At 40.2% G+C, this 21,140-nt stretch overlaps 2 protein-coding genes across 3 annotated transcripts; both read right to left on the bottom strand.

Annotated features, from left to right (window-relative positions):
- Positions 1-342: 342 nt before the first annotated feature.
- Positions 343-11,240, bottom strand: coq3 (coenzyme Q3 methyltransferase). Its single transcript, XM_074683918.1, has 6 exons — positions 10,961-11,240; positions 9,285-9,422; positions 6,420-6,519; positions 3,529-3,798; positions 1,233-1,392; positions 343-889 (listed from the first exon to the last, which is right to left on the bottom strand). The coding sequence occupies exons 1-6, from the start codon at positions 11,152-11,154 to the stop codon at positions 705-707; spliced, it is 1,047 nt and encodes a 348-aa protein (XP_074540019.1). The 5' UTR covers positions 11,155-11,240; the 3' UTR covers positions 343-704.
- A 1,255-nt stretch (positions 11,241-12,495) lies between these two features.
- On the bottom strand, positions 12,496-19,827 carry pnisr (PNN-interacting serine/arginine-rich protein). Of its 2 annotated transcripts, none has more exons than XM_074682732.1 (12): positions 19,667-19,685; positions 19,102-19,208; positions 18,750-18,929; positions 18,214-18,449; positions 17,696-17,858; positions 16,562-16,749; positions 16,222-16,362; positions 16,038-16,137; positions 15,401-15,454; positions 14,794-14,988; positions 13,349-14,465; positions 12,496-12,809 (listed from the first exon to the last, which is right to left on the bottom strand). In XM_074682732.1, the coding sequence occupies exons 2-12, from the start codon at positions 19,187-19,189 to the stop codon at positions 12,776-12,778; spliced, it is 2,496 nt and encodes an 831-aa protein (XP_074538833.1). In that variant the 5' UTR covers positions 19,190-19,208; positions 19,667-19,685; the 3' UTR covers positions 12,496-12,775. The 2 variants fall into 2 exon arrangements, with proteins under 2 accessions (XP_074538833.1, XP_074538832.1); XM_074682731.1 differs by lacking the exon at positions 19,667-19,685 and adding an exon at positions 19,715-19,827 and having other exon boundaries at positions 12,497-12,809.
- Positions 19,828-21,140: the final 1,313 nt, after the last annotated feature.

The raw sequence follows: 21,140 nt of genomic DNA on the forward strand, positions 1-21,140 counted from the left end.
CATTAGTCATCATCATCATCATCATCATCATCATCATCTGTCTTGTGCAGTCTAGTTAATTTGATAACACGCTCAAGGAACATTTCTTGACGGATCCAGAAAGATCCAGAAATTCAGAGTCTGATTTTTCACTGCTGTACTGCACACAAACACCATCTCTGCAAACAGAGCTATCAGCATCTTTAAGATTTCCATGCAGCCTGATTTCTTCTGTCACAGGGTTCATTTGCATTATATAACACTCCACATGAGACCCATTTTAATCCCAGAGGATGTGACTGAGTCCTCCACTGCTAAAGCTCCAGAATAAAAATTACCAACAAAACTAACATGAAACCCATGCTGTGAACCATATTTTATTATTGCTCCTTCATTCTTGAATCAAATGAAATACAGATTATGAAAGGATGTGGCAATCACGTCAAACAGTAACCTCGAATAGATGAGGCAGCCCCAGTAGACTGGTTTATATGAATTTGATAAACTCTGAATGACAAGAGAGGACAAACAGCTGTTATCAGCCAACATAAGCTTACGACTTCTCAAACCACAACAACAGCATAATGCAATGTCACTCTGTGTGCAAACAAGCCACTACAATGCAACCATTATTCAGCCTGCCTCTTTAATTCATTACCTCAGCTTCCCATAAGGAAGCCAGGACTTTCTGCTCCCCTGTTTCCTGACTGATTGAGTTAACCGGTTCAGCTGTGTGTGGCTGCAGAGGGGTCTCTGTGGGAGCTGCTCTCCTCTGACTGGTCAGGCTGCGGATCGTCTCTCAGTTTGACAGCGTGGAGGGCGTAGTTGATGGCAGTGCTGTTAACCCAGCTCCAGGCTCCTGATACTGGGTTGTACATCATTCCTTCCACAGACTGCACAGAGAAACCATCTGAGAGAGCCACAGAGGAAAAATAGAATCAGAGCAACAATACAAGCTTTCTTTTCTCATCCCTAAAAAATGAGCCACACAAAAACCTAACTGTCATTCTTTTAACTAGATATTTGTTCATTCCTTATTTAATCTGAGTTTATTCTTTATAGAAATAAACCCACAGATGACTGCAAAACTATCTCCTCATTTAGGATACTTGGAGTAAAGCTTTTTAAATCTCCAGAAAGGCAAAGGGCATATCAAAAATCAAAGTGTTAAATATTCATTCACTGAACAGATCATGAAAAACATAATCTGATTTACATCACTTCAAAGAAATCCTGTGTGGGCAGGGACTTACTGGGCTCCAGAAGACGCTCCAGCTCCTCAGGGCTGATAAATTTCTCCCAGTCATGAGTCCCACTGGGAACAATGCGCAGCAGCTGCTCTGCCACCACGATACCCAACGCATACGACAAGTTGGTTTTATTAATGGTGGTGATGAAGAGCGAGCCGCCGGGCTGTGCAAAGAGAAGAGAAACAGTTTTAGTTTATGTGCACAACCACTGACAGTGTTCACTTTGATATAACTTCAAAAAACTTGTTTTTGTGTTATGACTAGATGAAACTAATAATGGTTTATTTACAGGTGAGGTGTACCTGAGTGAAAATGGACTAGAGCTTTAAGAATACTGGAACATTAGGTTCCCAAACCAAAGCAATAAAACATACATAAGAAGCTGACATGTTGTGGTATCTTGGTTTAGAAAAGCAAATCATTGGAGATGTGCCTTGTAGGTAGATTCTGTCTACTAGCCAGCAGGGGGCTCATGATATGTCTTGTTAGACCCCAAACTGACCCTCCTTTTTTTCCTTTTGAAAGCTACCTTCATGGTCCTTTCAGCGTTATTGTCCAGGTCAACTGAAGAGAGAAGGGAATGTTGATAAGAGAGAGTAGGACACGTACCACCAAAGGGCCAACATGGAAATCTGACCCACAGTCACAGGGACCAAAGCCTCAGTGCTTCAACTGCTGAGCTAAACCACGGTCGAAACACCATACTTTTAGTTTTTTTACTTTAAGTTTACATCTGATATTCTTCTGCTGCACTCATGGTCTAAACTGTGTGTTAAAGTATTTCAAAGGTCTATCATTAAGATTTCCAAAGCATGGTGTGCAGCCCACCAAGGTACTGCATGTGGGCCGTTAAAGGTCTCAGGAAAGTCCTCTGTATTATCCTCCCGTTAAGTTTGCTTCAGTAACTACAATCACAAACAGCATATTTAGACTCTAAGAAGATGTATAAATAATGAATTAATTTTTGATGCAATGCAAAAACTGAAATCTAGGGAAGCATGTGCGTCTTATTTTCTGTTTTTATTTTATTTTATTCAATAATTTGTTTTGTTTTGTTTTTTTTATTAATCACTCATATTAAAAATCTTGACCAGCACTTTTTGTCTCAACCCATCAGCAGATTTTTCTTTTACTCTTTACAAAAAATTCAGGCATCATTTTTTTTTAACATTTTGAAATTAGTCATCCTCCTGGACTTGTCAGCTGAATGTGGCTCATATTAAATCTAATGGGACAACATTTGCTGAAATGAGACAAACATTTGCCTCAATATCAGTTTTTGCAGTGTGTATCAGTGTGTATAAAAAGATGAGTGTGTGTTTTCTGTGTGTGTATGTTGCATAAGCATTTCAGTTTTAGAGAACATTCACTTAGTTAAGGGGAATGATAAGTGTTTTAAGAGATAAGATAATACTGATTCTATAAGTTGTTAGGAACAAAGTATTTTTTAATACATTTAAAAAGAATTACCTTCCTGCCTTACCAATAAATGTATAAGTAGAGGTTCTCCTGGCGTAATGGTGTATTTCAATGTGAGTTGTAATGCTAAATTTGGGAAGGGCTGACTGAAGCCATGTTGAGAACTTTGTAATTTCTAATTGAGGGCACCAAGTTTGAGTGGTCTCTAATTTGCAGCAGTGGAGACCTGTCCAATCAGAGAACAGGTAACACACCCTGTTTTAAAAACTGGTTACTGCTGGATAAAAAAAGAGGCCAACAGTACAGCCTGAGGACCAATCTCAAAGTTCAACCTTGGTCAGTGTTGACAAATTCAGCAAAAGGGAAGACGCAGATAGAAAAGGGATAGAAAGGAAAATGCAAAAGATGAGAGCTTGAGTGAAATACTTTTTTGAAATGAATCCAAACAATGCAATAACTCATTCCAGCGTAGATGCCCTGTAGCGGAAAACATTTTAAATGCTATTTTTGGTAAAAGAGCAAAATTGAGGGATTGGGGCCAGAGACAGGGACAGAGAGAGAGTCCAGGCATTAAGTGAAGATTAAGGCCTCTTTTTTTCCATCTCAGCTCCTCTGGCCCACTGACCTACGAGATTATGATCATCAACTCTCAGTATTGATGCACAGCTTTCACTAAATCTTGTCAAGTTTCAGTGTGACCCACACAAATAAAACACATGCTCACCTTTCCCCAGTGACACACAACAAATAAAAAACAACACATCACATGTGCATATTGGCGTACACTCTGATAAACACACACACACTGTACTGTTACAGAACAATCTGTTAGCAGCTGCCAGAAGACACACTCACAAACACACACAGTCCCAGAACACACCTTCAGCACACGGCTGCAGCAGTAGGCAAATGTTTCCAGGTCGGCCAGATGTTCCACCACTTCTGATGCTACAATAGCATCAAACTGGGCGCCTCCCTGCTCCTCTGACCCTCCCTCTCTCTCCCCCGCTGAGAGCTCCTCCAGAGTGCAGGCCTCATATCTGATACGGTCTTGAAGGTCTGGATCAAAAGATGAATGCAGCTTTGCTGTCCCGATGCTGTCTTCTACAGGATCTATACCCAACACTTGGGCTCCCAGGCGACCCAGAGGCTGGTGGGAACAGAAAGGGAGATGGGGTCAGAACTGGATCTAATAGGGGTCAGACTTATGGGTGGAATATATTTAAGACAGTTTCAGAAAATGATCAACATTTATTTTTATTTTGTACAACACAATAAAAAGTGAACCACAGTTATGAGAATTTTGATGCTCATTAGCTAACGTTAGGAAGAGTTTTTAAACATATTATTAACTCAATAGAAAAAGATTACTGTACTTTTGCCACAAGACAACTGAAGCTCATTGACCTTGGACTCCTGCAGGCCAGGAGGTTGATATCTTTGTATTGGAGGAAAATAAATGTGCCCTCAGTACATATGTGGGTGAAGGAGATGGCATCATGTATTGAGGAACGACTTACCCTTATTGTCAGGGGAAAGGGGGGAGATTTTCAAGAAATATGGTCACCTTTACTTAAGTTTCTCGGACCTTACAAAGCCAATTAATTTGAAAATGGTGCTGAGTTTTTGCTGAGTTGTTAGTTGTGTGTTTGTTTATTTTTAAGGGTGCACCTATCACAATTTTCTGGACAATGACCAATCACTGAAAAGCCTGACCTACCGATACCAATTTGGGCCATTACTGAGTTTTATTTATTTTATTTTTTTTAACTGACAGCATATACCTTCAATGTTTCAATTTTATTTTATTGAAAATCATTGAACAATATAGGGCTGAACTATTAATCAAATTTAAACAGACATCGAAATGTAATAAAATGCAATTTTTTTAATCGCAAAGGCGATTTCTTTTTAATAAAAAAAATAAAAATGCAGTTAAAAACTGTAACCCAAATGTTTACATATTACAGTGGTTGAGCCAAAACTTTGTTTTAATTTACATTTCTGCACCTTAATATGTGTTTTGTTACTGATGAGAGATCAGTGAGTTTTTTAATACATTTGATATGTATGTTTACACACCGTTTCTTTATAAAAGAGCACTTCACATGTTGACATATTTCAGAGGTTGAGCCAGAGATTCTATTTTATTTACATTTCTTCACTTTATTTAGAGTGAGATTCATGGAAGAGAGGATTCATATTTATTTTTCAGATTATTGGTCATACCAGGCCTGTTGTTCTGTAGTGCTTTGTTCCTTTCTCTGATGTCATTCAAGAAAATTAATAATTTTATTACATGTCTACAAGGCTTGAAGTTAAACCAATCAGTCAATATTCTGCTGTAATTGTAGTAGTTAAATAAAGATGTTATTCGTATCAATTCATGAACCAATTTATGTCATTTCATCATAACATGTAGACCTGGCCTAAAGGAAAGGATAGTTTACATGTTGACAGCATCCTTTGTCGTGTTGGTCATACTGTAGAACCGTTTATTGCTTGTGTTGAGTGAATAATGAAAATATAAACTTCACCCCCAAAAAATTGCATGCTAAATCACAATTGCAATATTGGTCCAAAAAAAATCGCAATGAGATATTTTCCAAAATCGTTCAGCCCTAGAACAATACCTGTGAAATGATAAATTCTTTATGTCTTAACTTAAACAACCAACAACGTGTCCTGAGTTTTAGGTCTCAGAGCAAAAAGCAACAAAGGCTGGCTGTCAGACCTTCCCAGAGATATATAAGATCAGTTTCATATGCAAGAATAAGCTGATCACCAATCACCCAAAATGAAGGCACGTCTATTCATTTTATTTCACTTCTATGTTTGTCTTTTTTATGTACTATTGTACTTTATTTGGGAGATTATGTTGTAAGTTTAATTGCATACTTTATGCCAATTTTATTATTTTTATTTGTATTGTAATATAAAACAATAAATATATTGTTTTAAAAAAGTGAAAAAAAAAAAAAAATTACAGCTTACAGCATAAATGGATAGATTTAAAGCACTGAAACAAAAAACTCTCAGTGCATGTGACAGGATGGCAACACCACAGAGAAATCCTGAGTCAGAAACTGCTGTAGTTGAACAACAGCGCCCTCTTCTGGATAAAAGCCTTACACACAGGCCTGTGCATTGAGCTGCAGTTGTCTGCCTTGGGGCCGATCTCCATCCTCCCACAGCTGATCCGTCCTGATGGGAGGGGCTGCAGTGACAAGACACCCAGAGACACAACCACAGCTGCAATCCTACTGGACACTTTTTTCGTATTTTGTGTGTGTCTGTGTCTGAACATGACAGCCTGTGTGATAAAGACGTACAAAACACAGGACCTGATTTTGTCTTCTTAGATCACACGACACCACTCGTACGTGCTCAGTTCAAATGAAGGCAGAGACAGAAGCTGTGTCCTGGCTGCCCAGCTATCAACACTAACAAACAGATAAACAACTGTAAACGACCGACTGTCCGATCCACCACGCTGAGACCAGTCAAATCAAAGGAGAGCCAGAATCAGGCTGGCATAGAAATGTTTTTTCGGTTTGTATGGATGTGAAAAGACGGGCACTGTGGTGCATTTAAAGCAGAATCTGATGCTGAAACAGACTGCTGTCCTGGAGGAAAGACTCAACATGATGTGAAAGGAAGCAATTGGAACTATTGGGAATCAGTAGAGGATGTATACTGGTACAGATATTTTTATCAGCATGTGCTTATATACACTGAACCCTCATATCTCCCTCTCAAACACACACTCACCTCGGTTAGCAAACCTCCTCCACAGCCTACATCCAGGATTTTCAGTCCTGCAAGTGGCTTCCCAGGATGCCGTGCTCTATGCACACTCAGCAGATTGTCCCTGAAAACATACAGTTATATGTTATATAAATGCATATAATCAAACATCGACCAATCATGCTACTTTGAAACTAAAAAACATCAACCTCTGTGATGCTGTGAAATTCAAGGAGGCGTGTGGGTAGTTGCAGACTGTAAAAATCTCTACACACAGCTTACACCATCAGCTGTCACCACCACCCCCATTTCACCTTGTGCTTCAGTGTGAGTCTGCTAACAACCATACATATCCTCTGGCTTTAATTCATCCTCATGTCGCTCCTGCTTCCCTGCATTTTTTACCCTCTTTGCTTTTCTTCCACATGTCTGATGACAGTCTGCCCCAGGCCTTAAACATGCAGAACAGGCCAGGATCTGGGTATGCATCATCCTCATTAAAGCTGTGCTGGGGCACAGGAGCATTCGTGCAAACAGTGAGGAAAAGAAGATTAGGTGTTGGCAGACATCCACCTAACTAGCTCCCTGTCCCTGTCTAAAGCAGGGGGACACAAAGAAAAGCTATTTCACCACAGTGTGAGTGGGATAGAAAACTATTATCTCCTCATTAGTAATAATTACTCACAAAAAATAACATATTAATCAGATGTACTCTGACATATCAAAACTGTTGTGCTGGAGTTTCTTAAATGGGTTAAAGACCAAGCAATATTTTTATATTCATACCTTATATTTGCTGCAGTAAATCATGGCAGGTGAAATCACTGACATTTGTCTATAAAATTTCCACACTTTCAGACTTTGTGTTGCCAGACTTTTTATTTGAAATCGTCGAGCTTAGCCCCACTTTAGCTTAAATACAGCCATTTTGACTCCTTTAGTCCTGTACAGGATTCAACAAAGATCCAGTGTCACACATCTCTGCCTCAAGGAACAAATGCTATCAGTAGAAATTTAACATTAACCTTCAGTAACCCTATTAGTAGTTATTCTTATCTGGCCTCTAAATTCATATAAATATATACAAATATATACAAATGAATAAAAAAAAAATATATATATATATATATAAAATTAGGTTAACAGGGAAATCAACAATTTTCCCTCTGTTTTCTATCCTTATTTTTTCACATCTTAATTTTTTTTTTACATCTATTCCATGCATTTCAAAAACAAATATGCATCAAGAGGTGTGAAAAATATCGATACGACAATATTTTGCAATAATTTGACCTGTGATAAAATATCCATATTTCAACTCCTTACATCAATTTTTGTTCAATTAAAATTTATATTTTAGGTGACTTGGAAGTACAATATGTCTGCCACACCTCCACTGAGGTATGGTGGTGACAAGTTACTCTGCTGTACGATGCCCATAAATTGATAATAAATATAATCTCAAAGTATATTCAAAGTATTTTATCCCTAAACTTGATCATGTGGGTTTTGATGTCGTAAACATCAATGTTTTCTCTCTATTCTTGGGTCAGTCAGTTAAAAACAAGTTTATTTTTTTACAGTGCATTAGAATGATAGAATAATAACTATAGTCATGTTTGTGCAATATTTGATTTTTTATGAGTAACATTAGTTTCACCAAGTGACATTTATCAGTTTTACCAACTGACCACGTCTTTAACCAATAACTTCTATGCAACATTAGTTCAAAGTCACAGTAGTTTAAGTGACCAACTTGATGCACTTTATGTTTTCAAGTTAAGTGTTAGAATGAAACACTGCATCTAACTTTCATTATTTAAACACAGTAAAATGGAAAAGATGTTTTCAACCAAATAGTTATCTGGGTAAAATATCCCAATATTTCACAATATTGTGATATTGTGGCATTTTTGTAACATGACCCAAGTTTCGTGATGCATATCATGTCATGAGGTTCTTGCCAATACCCCAGCATTCAGCATGAGGGCAATCATGTAAATCAATGATTTACATGTATACGGTGTATTTTGCTGTAGCCAGTATTAATTAACAACTTCTTCAATTTACTGTAGTGTATTGATATACATGAAATGGAGTTAGATAGAAAAGGTCTTTTAGTTGGATGGAAATACACTTTGTTATCTTTGAAGAAAACTGTTTTTATTAAGCATTGTATGCATGTAAATCACAAATTTGCATGTTGTGAATTTAGGATTTCTGGTAGGGTGAGACTTTGCAAACAACATCTTTATTAATCGACCTAAATTAAACAGGGAGCATTATGCGAGCAGCATCAGTGTAAGGTTATTGGAAAAGGTACGGCAGCAACAGTAGAAGTGCTGCTGCTGCTTCTCATTTAGACATGCCCTAGGGGCAGACTTATTTCAGGCAAATCCACGACACTCAGACATACACTGCGACTGGATCTGTCACACTGTCACCATAAACACACATCATCAACAAAACCACTGCTAACAGGGTGGAGGGGGAGGGGGGAGGGCAGGGCGGCAGCAGGCTCTTGGCTGGATGGGTAATGTAATGGTTATGTTGTGGGGCCCCTACAGCAGATCTTATCAATCAAAACAGCCGAGCCAGCCGCCAAAACATTCAAGTATGTCACATCAGAGCATCTGAACTGCTGTTGCCTGAAAATATGCTGTTGTGGAGGAATCCTGTCTCTTTCAATGTGTGTTACTCCAAAGGTCCTCTCATGCTTTTTTCAGCTCCCAAATATCTCAAGGCTGAAACTCCTCTGGTCATGTTTTTACACAGCTTCTTGACGCCTCTGCCACTCAATCCTGTGTGTTGACGCCGACGAAAGTTTGACATCTTGGCATTTCAAAAAAAAAGAACAAACATAGAAGTGCATATTTTGGAAACACAAACCGTATAAAAGGCACCCTCAGGTCATTCATGGCATGAAGAGCTGCAAATTCTCCCTGCTCATCCCACCACTTGTTGGCCAGTGACTGGAACCTCCTCACCTCATCAGGGTCCACTGTGGTGTGGGAGGCAGACCTAGCGCTGGGGCAGAAGAGAGAGGGCCACATTAACACTGAACATGCCTTAACATCACATCTGGAAAGATAAAATTTGACAATCACACAAATATGTTGACACCAAAACCCTTTAAGTAAAGTCAGAGTGTGATAAACAGGTTCTTCTCAATTAATCAGAATATTATGAAAAAGATAACTCATTTCATTATTTCAGCTAAAAAAGTAAAGTTTATATTATATAGAATCAGTGCAAACAGGGTGAAAAAATATCAGGTATTTGTTTATTTTCAATTGTGATGTGTATGGCTTACAGTTAATGGAAACCCCAAATTCAATATCTCTTAGAAATGTAATATTCTGAAAAGTATTTTCATTTCTATTCAATCCATACTTTTTTGGGGCTTCTTTTGCATGAATTGCTGCATTATTGCAGGGTCTTCTGAGGTGTTATCGAAGCCCATGTGACAGCAGTCTTCAGCTCGTCTGTGTTACTGGGCCAAGTGTCTCTCATCTTCCTTTTGACAATACCTCATAGATTCTCCGCCCATTGTTGCAGTGACTTCAAATGTGGTTAGCTAGGGCTACATTATTTTATATGAAAGAAAAGGAACTTCTACTTGTACTTGATGGCAGCACCTGCAGCCAAATAACTTCAAGCACTTTGGCGCACTAACAAAGATTTTCTCTTCTGTCTAAATTCTTGCTTGTGTTGTAAACCACTTTGGACGAAAGCATCTGCTAAATGAAATTGTAGAATAAAAATACTCGGGGTATTCCAGTCCTTTAAGATTGATGGCCAATTAAGCACGGTAACATCATGGTCATTTGACCAATTTTGTGTACTTTGGGAAGTCCCGCAGTGTGGGCAAGAGCAAAGTCTGGCTGGAAAATATAATCAGTGTCTCCATAAAGCTTGTAAGCAGAATTAAGCATTGAGTTCTCTTAAATTTCCTGGTTAAGACTGAGTTGACTCTGAACTTCAGATAAAAAAAGGCAGTGGACTGACAGCAGCAGATAATAAGGCACCCCAAACCATCACTAACTGGAAATTTGGGTTCAGTGGCTCTCCACTCTTCCTCAAGACTCTGGGTGCTTGATTCCCAAATGTAATGCAAATATTACTTTCATCTGGAAATAGGACTTTGGACCCCTGAGCTAAAATAATGGACATAATAGTGCACCCCTTTGATAATTCCCCCAAATTCTTGTATGGGTTTTGCTTGACAATCCTCTCCAAGCCGTGGTTATTCCTGCTGCTTGCTTTTTGAGTTGAGGCACAGAAATATTTTTCCCCCACAATATTCTGATTCACTGAGTTGCACCTGGATATACAGTGGAAGATTTTACAGAAGCAAACTGATGTCATTTGAAAGGGTATTATTGATTTGGAAGGAGAGTAACTGTCAAAGATGTATGAATCTGGGGCAGGCAGCATTGTTGACTGTTACTCTCCTCCAGAATTCCCTCCCTTCTACATAAATTAGCTATTGTAACAGCTTGAATACAGCCTTCCTTATCACAATTGGATTCACGGAACCCTGTAACCCTTTCAGTTGACGTTACCTGATATGAGAAGGCAGGACATGCTGCTGGCTCTTCAGACAGCCGCCCCTCTGCAGCCACAGTGTCCTCTGTTTACACACCGCAGTCCAGCTCAACGAGCTCCGTCCGACACAGCTCTGAACAACACCGCACACAGAGCTCTGTTTGCGGCTCAACAGACCCAGCATGAGGCGGCCAAACTTATTGCAGTACATTTTCTCATAAACGTTAAAAAAAAAAAAAACTACTGTCAGTTTGTGCAGTACGCTGCCTGTGCTCCGCTATTTTAAGTTCGGGTAGAAACAGCTGCACATTCGTTCCGCCACTTGTTTTGTGAATTACAGACAAAAAACAGGACACGCCATACTGAGGTATTGAAGCCTTTGGAAACCCATTTTGCACCAGAAAAAAAATGGATAAACGAACAAACAATTGAATAACTAAAAAATATAAATTTTTAAGTGGGTAATCATGAGGTTCGAAATTAACAGTATCTCGTAATTAAAAATAAATTACTAAACAAAGAAATAGATACAATTAAGAAAAGTAAAATAATTGTTGTATCATATTAGGAGTTTGAGTTGGACAATGTTTAAAGTGCTTTACTGAAGTTTAGTAAACATGTAACATGGTTTTCTTAGAGGACCATCTATTCTCCCCTAGGTTCTTCTATGAGATGAGTTGTGCCTGTCTACTCTGAGTAGTCAAAGAAGGGACCCCAGAAGTAATTGAAGAGTACTCCTTGCCACTTAAAGTGTACGTTACCTGTTCTAAAGGCACAGCTGTGGACAGACCAGAACAACATCAACTTAAACTTGGTGTACCAAACTTTTCCATGATAGAGCAGTTACTCTTCATGCCAATGCAATAACCAGTTAAAAATAAATGAATGAATCTAAAAAAATTAAATAAATAAATAAAAGTTAAGAAACCAGAGGAGTCTGTGTTTTTAACACATCCTGGACACACTTCCTCACAGCATCTCAAAACTACCGTATTTGAACACATTGCCAAAGACAGGAAAAAGTCTTCCTACGCTTCACATAACAATAATACTATTGTATTAACTGAGTATTTAGTTGATGTTTTCATCAACAAACTATACTGCAGTCAGTTCAGATGTGTGTTGTCAATGATTGTGCTTTGGTACATGCCCTCCACCAGTTCCTGATGGTTACATCATTATGTGGATCCTTTTGAACTTTTTTACAGATGACTGAGGACTCAGCCACTAGGTGGTTATATATTTTGGAGATTATGCCTCTCCCAAAGCAGCCCCCAGTCATTGTCTTCATTGCATAAGGATGGGATCAAAGTGACTGGTGTTGGGCTCTGAGGAAATTTCATGATTGGTAATGTTGAGAAATTAATGAGTGTTATATTCGTCACGTTTCATGACAGAGTAATGTAGGTCTCCTATTTGTGATTATGCTGACTTTTAATAGCATGGTACTACTTTCATAAATATTGATTTCCTTAAATCTAACACTAGAATGAAGGAGACTGGGAGGCAAAACAAGGAACAAACAGTTTTATTGGAACATTTTACAATAATGTTAGGAAAAAAGTTAATCTTGTTACCATTTAAAATAATACAACTTGAGTTCTTGGTGTCCGTAGTCCTCTTAAGCTTTGCATAATGATACAAGTGAAAATCCTACCATTCAAACAGTCTTTTTCTTCAGCCACACTTAAAAAATAACATATTTACAAAGAGGAAAGAAATGTATGAGAGGGGGTTCACCTACACAATTGCCTCTATAATGAGACAAGCCTGTTCAACTCATGGAATTAAAAATGGTAAAGTGCACAGATCAGGAGGCTAACTGTGCTCCTTCAGCGTCTGCTACGACGGGAGGGGGAAGTTGACCTGAAAGACAGGGGTGGACATGACATTAATACTGCACTAATCACACAGACTACAAAATACCAACATGCACAAACACCAACCCTCCCAACACAGTGTGCTCCAATCATACAAAAACTATGACCCAATAGGAGCTACATTTCTGTAGCTTTCAGTAGATCCAGTGAAGCAAGAATGTCCTTTGTTCACTTTGACATAACTTTGACCTGATCTGATTTTCATTGTGGGGAAAGACAGCTGGTTACACATCTGAACAATGTGCTACCTCACAAAAGCTTTCACACTACAGTACTGAGTCTTTCTGGAACAAATTAGCATAATTAGATGATTGAACATCAACGTTTTATTGCATAAAACCTATCTTAATACAGTTTAGAAGATGTAACTGCATTTGAAAGTACATTTTTACAACATGTAGTCAGATTACAGAACTCTGCTCCGTAAAGTTACTGTAAACATTCATTAGAAAACTGCAGCGAAATCACAAGAGACATACAATCAGAACATACAGTATGAATGAAGAGGAAAAAAATGAATACTACCTTGATCGCGACTTAGACTTGTGTTTGCGGCTTGCCTTCTTACCAGACTTGTGAGACTTTTCCGTCGACCGTGAGCGACTACGTTTGGATTTTTTAGATTTCTTTTCCTTGCTAACTTCAGGGGTCGGGGACCTACTTGAATCAGAGTCCGAGCACCTCTTGCTAGCTTTGGCGGAGCCCTTCTTGCTTGATTTACTTTCCTGTCGTGAGTGCTTGTCACTCTGGGAGTCAGTGCTGGGGTCACTTTCTTTCCTTTTCTTTGATTTACCATTTTCCTCGGCGACAGAACTTCGTTTTTCTTTGTCTTTCTCCTTTTCTTTGTCTTTGGACTTTGGTTTCTCCTTCTTTTTATCCGAATCTTTCTCCCTGTCCTTATCTTTATCCTTTTTCTTTTTTTCCTTCTCATGGCTGTAACTTCTTTCCCTCCTCCTCTCTCTGTCTTTGCTGGAGGACTTTTGTTTGTGTTTGCTGCTACGGCTGTGACTGCTGTCCCTGCGATCTCGACTCCTTTTCCTCTCCCTGTCCCTTTCCCTCTCCTTTTCTCTGTCTCTGCTGCGACTACGGCTGTCTCTAGCCCTAGCTCTGCCCCTGTCCCTCTCTCTGGATCTAGATCTGCTCCTTCGGCTCCTGTGCTCCCTGGAGTCACTGCGGTCTTTCTTGTGGCGGCTTGATCTCTCTGCACTGCTCCTCCTCCTGTCCCTGACCTTCTCACTGCGGTGCCTGTGGGAGCTGTGGCTGCGGCTGCGTCGGCGAGCCTTGCGGGAAGAGGAGCGACTACGCCTCCTCTTCCTTCTTGGGGAAGAGGATCGAGATGAACTGCGGGAAGATGCTGAGGAAGAAGAGGAGGAGGAGGAAGAACGCCGGCTGCTGTGGCTGGAGGAGGAGCGGGAGCTGCTGCTGTGACCGTTGGCTGGGGATTCGCTGCTACCTCTCCCTGATCGTTCCTTCCCTCTTCCTGAGTGTTTCGTCTCACTGCCCTCTTTCTCACTACGAGACCTACGCCTCTCTACCAAGGGCTCCGCCTCTCTTTCTTTTATTTCCTGTTTATGTGGGATCTCTGGCTGGCCCTCATCATATTCCCCCTTTTCTCTCATCAATCTCTCCTTCATCATCTCCTCTGCAAAAAAAAACAAAACAAAGGAGACCAGTGTTAAAAGTCAAACAGGTACATTTGAAGTATTAAGAAGCTGAAGCACACTACAGTGATCACTTTTATGTCTTCACAATTCTGAGATGTGTTCGAGATAACTTTAATATCAGAGCTGGTGTGACTCTTTCTACCTCAGTTTGAATATTCAAAAAGATATGACTGTGAAAAATGTGTTAATATAAAGTTTCAGCCATCTCTGCAGAGATGTTGGTCCAAACTTGAGTGGAAGCGTACTCTCCATTCAAAGGTATCAGAACAATGTAGATAACTTTGCAAAGACACAGTTATGTCTCACCACGTGCAAGCAGAGCCTCTTGTGCTTGTTTTTCCTGCAGCTGCAGCATCTCACGCTCTTTACGCCGGAAGGCGTCCTGCTTCTCCCGGATGCGATGGCGCAACTCCTCCTCATCGGTGTCGGAGGATTCAGAGCCTCTCATGCTGCGTTCATCCTCATCCTCACTCTCGTCTGAGCCATAGTCACCAAGCCCACCTGCCACAACAGAGCCCCCAGGTTGTTGAGTGTTGGAAAGGAAGTCGACCCATCCTCACATTCACTTTAACCTGTTAAAGTCCTCAATCTAAACCCATGATGGTGCACTGAAATGGACTTAACCCTGTAATGTGTACATGTACTTGTGCTAAATCCCTCAAAAGCATCCCCTTAATGAAGCCCACTAAGATAAAATGATAGAAAGTCTTTACATTCAAGAGCATGCTTCTATTTTCAGAGTGCAAGACCAGATCAGCCAATGAGACTTCCCTCCTACTTAAATCAGTCTAAAAATAAACGGTCAATTTCAGAGTTGTCTTGTGTAAACAGCTTTTCAGATGTTCCTGCTAGCACGCCGCCAGAATCCCTCCCCCTTCTCCCCAGCCCCGGTGACAGAAAAAGGGATACTCACTGAGACCAGTCAGAGAAGCCAGTGCACTTGACTGTGCCAGCTGTTTTGCAGGAGCTTTGATTCACATCAACAACAGGAACAACATGTTAAAACACATACTGCCATTTTCTCAAAGGCAAGAAGAGTCGCTAGAAAAGTTGGTCACAGATAAAGCAACATTCACAAGAGCTGTTGTTGGTAACAAGAGAAAAATAAGAAGAAAAAAAAGAAGAAAAAAATGGAGAGAAGAGAGAGGGTTAAACAAAATTATTACACATTCCAAGTCAAACAGTCGGACAGGAAGGAAAGAACCAATCTGTACTAATGCTTGCTCCAATCTTTCAGAGGGTGAAAGCTGCTCAGAGTCAGCAGTGACTTTGTGAAGTCTTATCAAACAGTTTTACAGCAGAACCCTTCATACTCAGAGCCAGAGCCAGTTTTTCAAATACTGCTCTGCTCTCTCCGGATGCATTAGCAGAGAATGGTTGAAAACGCACATCAGACATATTCCTACTTCCTCTACGTGACTTGAATTTACAGGCCATTACTGTGTGCAGCCATAAGAGATTCTTATGCACATAAACGATTATGTCCAGGTTTAAATAAACTGTCTTGGTGACAAGGAAGTGATTCATAAACTGGACAAACAAGAGCAGACCTCGGGTGGCTTTCCGGTGAGTCTCTCTGGCTACATGCTGGATCTCTTCATTAGTCACCTCGAGAAGGATCTCAGTCAGGAGTGTTTTAGTCATGAACATCTAAAAACAAAAAAAACAGGTTTTTATCTTGAATTAGTTTACTGCTAAAGAAATCTTTCATGAAAAGATGGAATCTAAACTGACCAGCTGGAATTCCTTCTCTTCATCAGTCATTTCAGGCTCACTGTCCTCTGCAGGCGGCGATGGGCTCCGGACAGAGAACTCTTTCTTTACAGGAATCTTTTCCTCCTCCTCATTCTCATCATTCCCCTCATCATCACTGTCCTGTTGCAGAGAGAAGCAAAAACTCATTTCATGAAAGTCTCAAAGTGTGCGCTCATATCTGAAGGCATGAATCGCTATTGTCCTAAAGAGTGTGTCAGAGTTAACATCTGTGACATCAGACGTTTCTTTTTCACTAACACAATACATGAACTGTCACCCAAAGGACACCATGGAAGCCACCAGTGAGTGGGCTGCTTACAAATTTGCTCTTGCGAGGCACACGTGGCCCGTCACCGTCCTGGTCTGCCTCATCCTCTTTGTCGTCTTTTGATATTTTGGCTCGCTCCTTCTCCATCCGCTCTCGCTCCAGCTTCTTCTGCTTCTCTCGGTCCATCTTTTCCAGGCCCTCGCGGATCCATGCAGGAAGTGTGCGTCTTTTTACAGCATCTGAAGGTGACATCCAAGGTCAAAATCAATGGAGCACACCGTGAAAACTTTCTGGCATAAATCCCCAACATTTTACAGACTGAAAAAAAAAAAAAGATATTCCAAACAGACATGCACCAATTGATCGGTCAGCCAATTGATGAGTGCCAATTTCCCTGAGTTTACTTGACTTTCCCCCACAGCTTCCCAGAAAAGTTCCTGTGCATAGTCAGGATGGTCAGACTTGAAAACACAGCAGAAAAAAACGGTAAAACTCAAAGCAAGTGACTGGGCTGGGTGATGTCATCTGTACTGTGACCCAGAAGAAAATGAAGAAGTCAGTGCAAATGTGCACGTCTATATAAACAGATCAATAAAAAAAACATCTGAGGTTGGAAAAGAAGAACTGCTTTAAGACAAGAATAGCAAAGACAGCTTAACCGTCTGTTTGCTAGTCCAACTGGTATCAACACAAAGGCTTTCTGTTCTTAAGTTTGCTTTCACATCGCTGTAACACCTTGGCCTCCACAACATACTCCTAGTGTCATGGCACATACACCGCCCACCAGCCCTCCAGTCTAACATGGAGAAACGCACAAGTAAGAGCAGCTCTGAAAATTTCTGCACGATAGCTCTGGAAAATTTCTAGAAAATTTCAGGAATGAATATGTGAAAATGGCTGTATGGATTTTTCTGCATTTAAGAGTTACTCAGAAATTAACGAATTTTAAGAAATCAGTGCAAATTAACAAGTCTGTTTTTTTTTTTTTTTTACTACATTCAATACAAACTTTAAAATATAATTTTGTTTTGATCTCTTATCATTATTACTTTGTTTTACATGCAGATGCAAATACTGAGAAATCACTTTTTGCAGGTGTAAGACAAACCTCCTGGTACATGCAGGTACCTAAAGCAGTCTGTAAGCTGATTATGTAAGAGTTCACAGATCAGTGAAAACACTCACCTAATGGTGCCGGGGCCTCCTGCTTCACAGGAACCTGGATAGGGGACCTGGGTCGTTCTCTAAAGCCAGGGGGTCGTGTGTCTCGCCTGTTCTGAGGGGGACCCTGCCAGTACGGGGGGTGGAAGCCAGTGGGTGCTGGTGGAAAGGATGAGGCAGCGCCATGCTATGAAGAGAAAGCACAAACTGAAAATTAAACTGAGCTCAAAGAACAGAAAGAAATGTTTAATCAGGGGAATAGACTGAAAATGGGTCGTGTGGTCTACCCTCTGAAACAAAGCTGATTATCAGCCTAAATTTGTCAAATAGTCCTGGTGAAGCATAAAAGTCAGTTTAGAGAACGATACCAAACCATGTTGGATCCTCAATAAGCCAACGCCTTCATCTGCATCCAATTAAGATAGCAATGACTGACACACAAAGATGCTGGGACCCGGGACCGTTTGGCTCCATCTTGTGTTACTTGGCTGTCACACTTAAACTCAAACGCTTCTAAAATTTCTACCGTAGCATCTGCATACCTGATAATCAAACTGGTTCATGGCCATGGGGGCCATGGCGTAGCTGTCGGGCTGAGCCCCATACCCATGGCTGTTCTGGGGGTAAACCCCATGATGGGCTTCAGAGTTGAACTCCACGCTGTCCTGGCTGTTGCTGTCCTCACTGGGGTTCACGACATCCATGGGTCCTGACCCTGGAGGGATCCAGGTCTGTTCAGGGGGTGGTGGAGGAGGGGGTTGGCCATGCATCCCCCATTCTAGGCACAAAAACAGGATCAGTTACCATCAATAAAACTTAAACAATAAACATCAACTTTATTTATTTCTTCTCACTGACATCCTTTATGAAGGGTTTACGTATTTATATGTTTAAAGACTTTTGCAGTTGTCTTTACATTTACACAAATTTCATATCGTTCTTATTGTGGCTGTTGTTTTGACTCACTGGAACCTATTAAATTAACAAAAAAAACTAAGATTCTGAAAAAAAAAAAAAAAAACTAATTTTACCAGCCAAAAGAAGATTAAAAGGGGGTCCATTGGGATTTAGCTCGTACCTGGCTGCTGCCACATTCTGCCAAACGCTGGGTCACCCTGGAAGCTGCCATGGTTACTCTGTCCAACAGCATCAATGCCTGGGATGTCCTGGCCGTTGGGCTGAATGTTTGGCTGTTCAGTTCCTGTCGACTCCTTTTGTGCAATCCATGCCTGCGCCAGTGCAGCCCAGTCTACTTGGCCTTCATAATGACAGAATATAAACCTGTGTAAGTTAAAACTACACACATGCAAAAGACAGTGTAGGCACTGAGGTACAACTCTTTTCTCATCGCTCTACTTCAGCATTTGCATAAGAGGCAGGCCTTGCAAACGTTAAGAAAATACACTTTGCAGTGGATGCACATCACTAACCTGGATCTTGCTGGTGCTGGAAAGACTGCATCCACTGCTGCTGGCTCAAAGGCCACTGCGGCCAGGGCTGTCCTCCCTGGTCCCACATCTCTCTGCCCTTGATTCACCTGAAATATGCAACCCATCCAGATTTAGATTATGATTTGCATCACTGGCATCTCTTTGACTGACAGGCAATAGCTGCTGCGGTTCATGTGCTGCGACGCTACGCTTGTGTGTCGTCCAATGACCATTCAAGAGCGAGCGTTAGCTTTGATGTGAGCTGCTGTTACCTCAACTGACCGGCTAGCCGTTTGCTAGCAAGCTATGAGCTATGCTCTCTAAGAGGTTGGCGGAACTGCTTTCTGTATTTTGACAATGAGAATTGAAAATTAGGGACCAGTAAAACTACAACCTCCAAAGCTGCCTCTGGTCATGTGTCTGTGAGCTGGAGAAGCTTCTCCAAGCTAACGTTAGCGAACGCAAGCTAAGCTAAACAAGAAAACCAACGAACAATTGTACCAGCACCATTCCAGGTAAATGGGTGTGCCTTTCTCTAAATCTTCAGTTTCGTATCAAAGCTCACCTAGAGATGGAATTTATCTGCACAGTGCTTACAGCAACATAATCCCACCTTTTCCAGACAATTTCTCCCCAGTGCTGCGGCTCCAAATCAAAATGGCTGCACCACGGAGCCTCCTCTCTCCCCGGACCGCAGGAAGTGAAGTCCTGCTGCTTACTTCATGGGCTGCACGGAATAATGGACTTTCGTGCCAGTATGTTCGTTTTAAATCGTTAAAAATCTAAACAGAATACATCCATGGAGGCTAGTCTAGAGTACTATATCAAACACATCCATACATACCAGATGTTGACCAATAATCACAAGTTAGTTTTCCGCTTCTTTCAGTGTGCTCAAACTCTGTCGTCATTTTACAAGCAGCCTTGAAGGCAGCATTACGACTGCGGGAGAATCACAGAAAATGCTTGGCAGTGTATATAATAATATAATATAATATAATACGATATAATATGATATAATATATAATATAATATAATATAATATAATATAATATAATATAATATAATATAATATAATATAATATAATATAATATAATATCATATAATATAATATAATATATGCCAGCATCCAGTAAGCTCTAAATACTCTATTCTTTACATTACTTGTAAGAAGAACAGATGTAGCCTAAGTCAGAGTTATATCCTAGACAATCATATCTTTTTTCTTTTTTGTCCAAACCTGCTTTCTCCAGGTAATATTATCAAAACATTTCTTACATTTTCATCTTTATGCAGATGTTACTAAACCAGCAAGCTATTACCAAACTCGAAAACCTGCCTTTTAGGTTATCAAAACCAAAATGACCTTTAAATTTCTGCAGCATAACTAAACAATTCACAGTTTTGTTGCCAGTTACATTAGGTGCCCTGAAGAATCAACATGGCATTCAGCTCTATTGATAATCTGGAATGTATGTTTAAACAGGATATGACCATCAGCTCTCACATCTGAACACACTTCAGTGAGAGACTTAACCCCAATGTCACTCTCGAAAATTTTTTCCCCACTGAACAGACCCTTTTTGAAACCCAGTCAATGTATTCGCAACATTTAGGCAAAATTATTCAGTTTTACTGTCACCACAGTGCTCCATGTTTCTAATCCTGTGAAAGTGATCGCTTCTTAGCTTTTCTGCAGCATCAGAATAACAAGCTCACTTGTGTTCTCGTAGTCTCCAAGTTGTGTCAAAACATTATTAAAAGTCTTAATTTTACCATCACTGACATACAATATGGGACCAATTTTTCATATTTCTCCAAGTACCACTACAACTGGTCTTCAATTTTTCATGCTATGAAAACCCTTTTTTTTTGCTTGTCCCCATCCATCTCTTTTTTTCTTTTTCTTTCCCTATTCCATCTTTTTTAACTTTTGTGTGACAAGGCTGTTAAAAAAGTATGTCTTATTCTGCCCTTGCTGTGGTCAGGCGCTTGCTTACTGGTGGATTTATCAGGTCTTTTTTTTCATATAGATGTG

This window comes from Halichoeres trimaculatus, unplaced genomic scaffold, assembly GCF_033239565.1.
Source record: "Halichoeres trimaculatus isolate MK-OKI-2021-1 unplaced genomic scaffold, fHalTri1.1 fHalTri1_scaffold_12, whole genome shotgun sequence".
Lineage (NCBI taxonomy): Eukaryota > Metazoa > Chordata > Actinopteri > Labriformes > Labridae > Halichoeres > Halichoeres trimaculatus.

Coding starts and splice junctions, on each gene's coding strand:
- coq3 (XM_074683918.1), bottom strand. CDS start 11,154: ATGTACTGCAATAAGTTTGGCCGCCTCATGCTGGGTCTGTTGAGCCGC. Junction 9,423..10,960: donor GTCCTGCCTTCTCATATCAG/GTAACGTCAACT, acceptor CTTCTGCCCCAG/CGCTAGGTCTGCCTCCCACA. Junction 1,393..3,528: donor GCTGCAGCCGTGTGCTGAAG/GTGTGTTCTGGG, acceptor CTCTTTGCACAG/CCCGGCGGCTCGCTCTTCAT.
- pnisr (XM_074682732.1), bottom strand. CDS start 19,189: ATGTGGGACCAGGGAGGACAGCCCTGGCCGCAGTGGCCTTTGAGCCAG. Junction 17,859..18,213: donor TGAACCAGTTTGATTATCAG/GTATGCAGATGC, acceptor TTCTCTTCATAG/CATGGCGCTGCCTCATCCTT. Junction 15,455..16,037: donor TCACCGGAAAGCCACCCGAG/GTCTGCTCTTGT, acceptor TGTGAATCAAAG/CTCCTGCAAAACAGCTGGCA.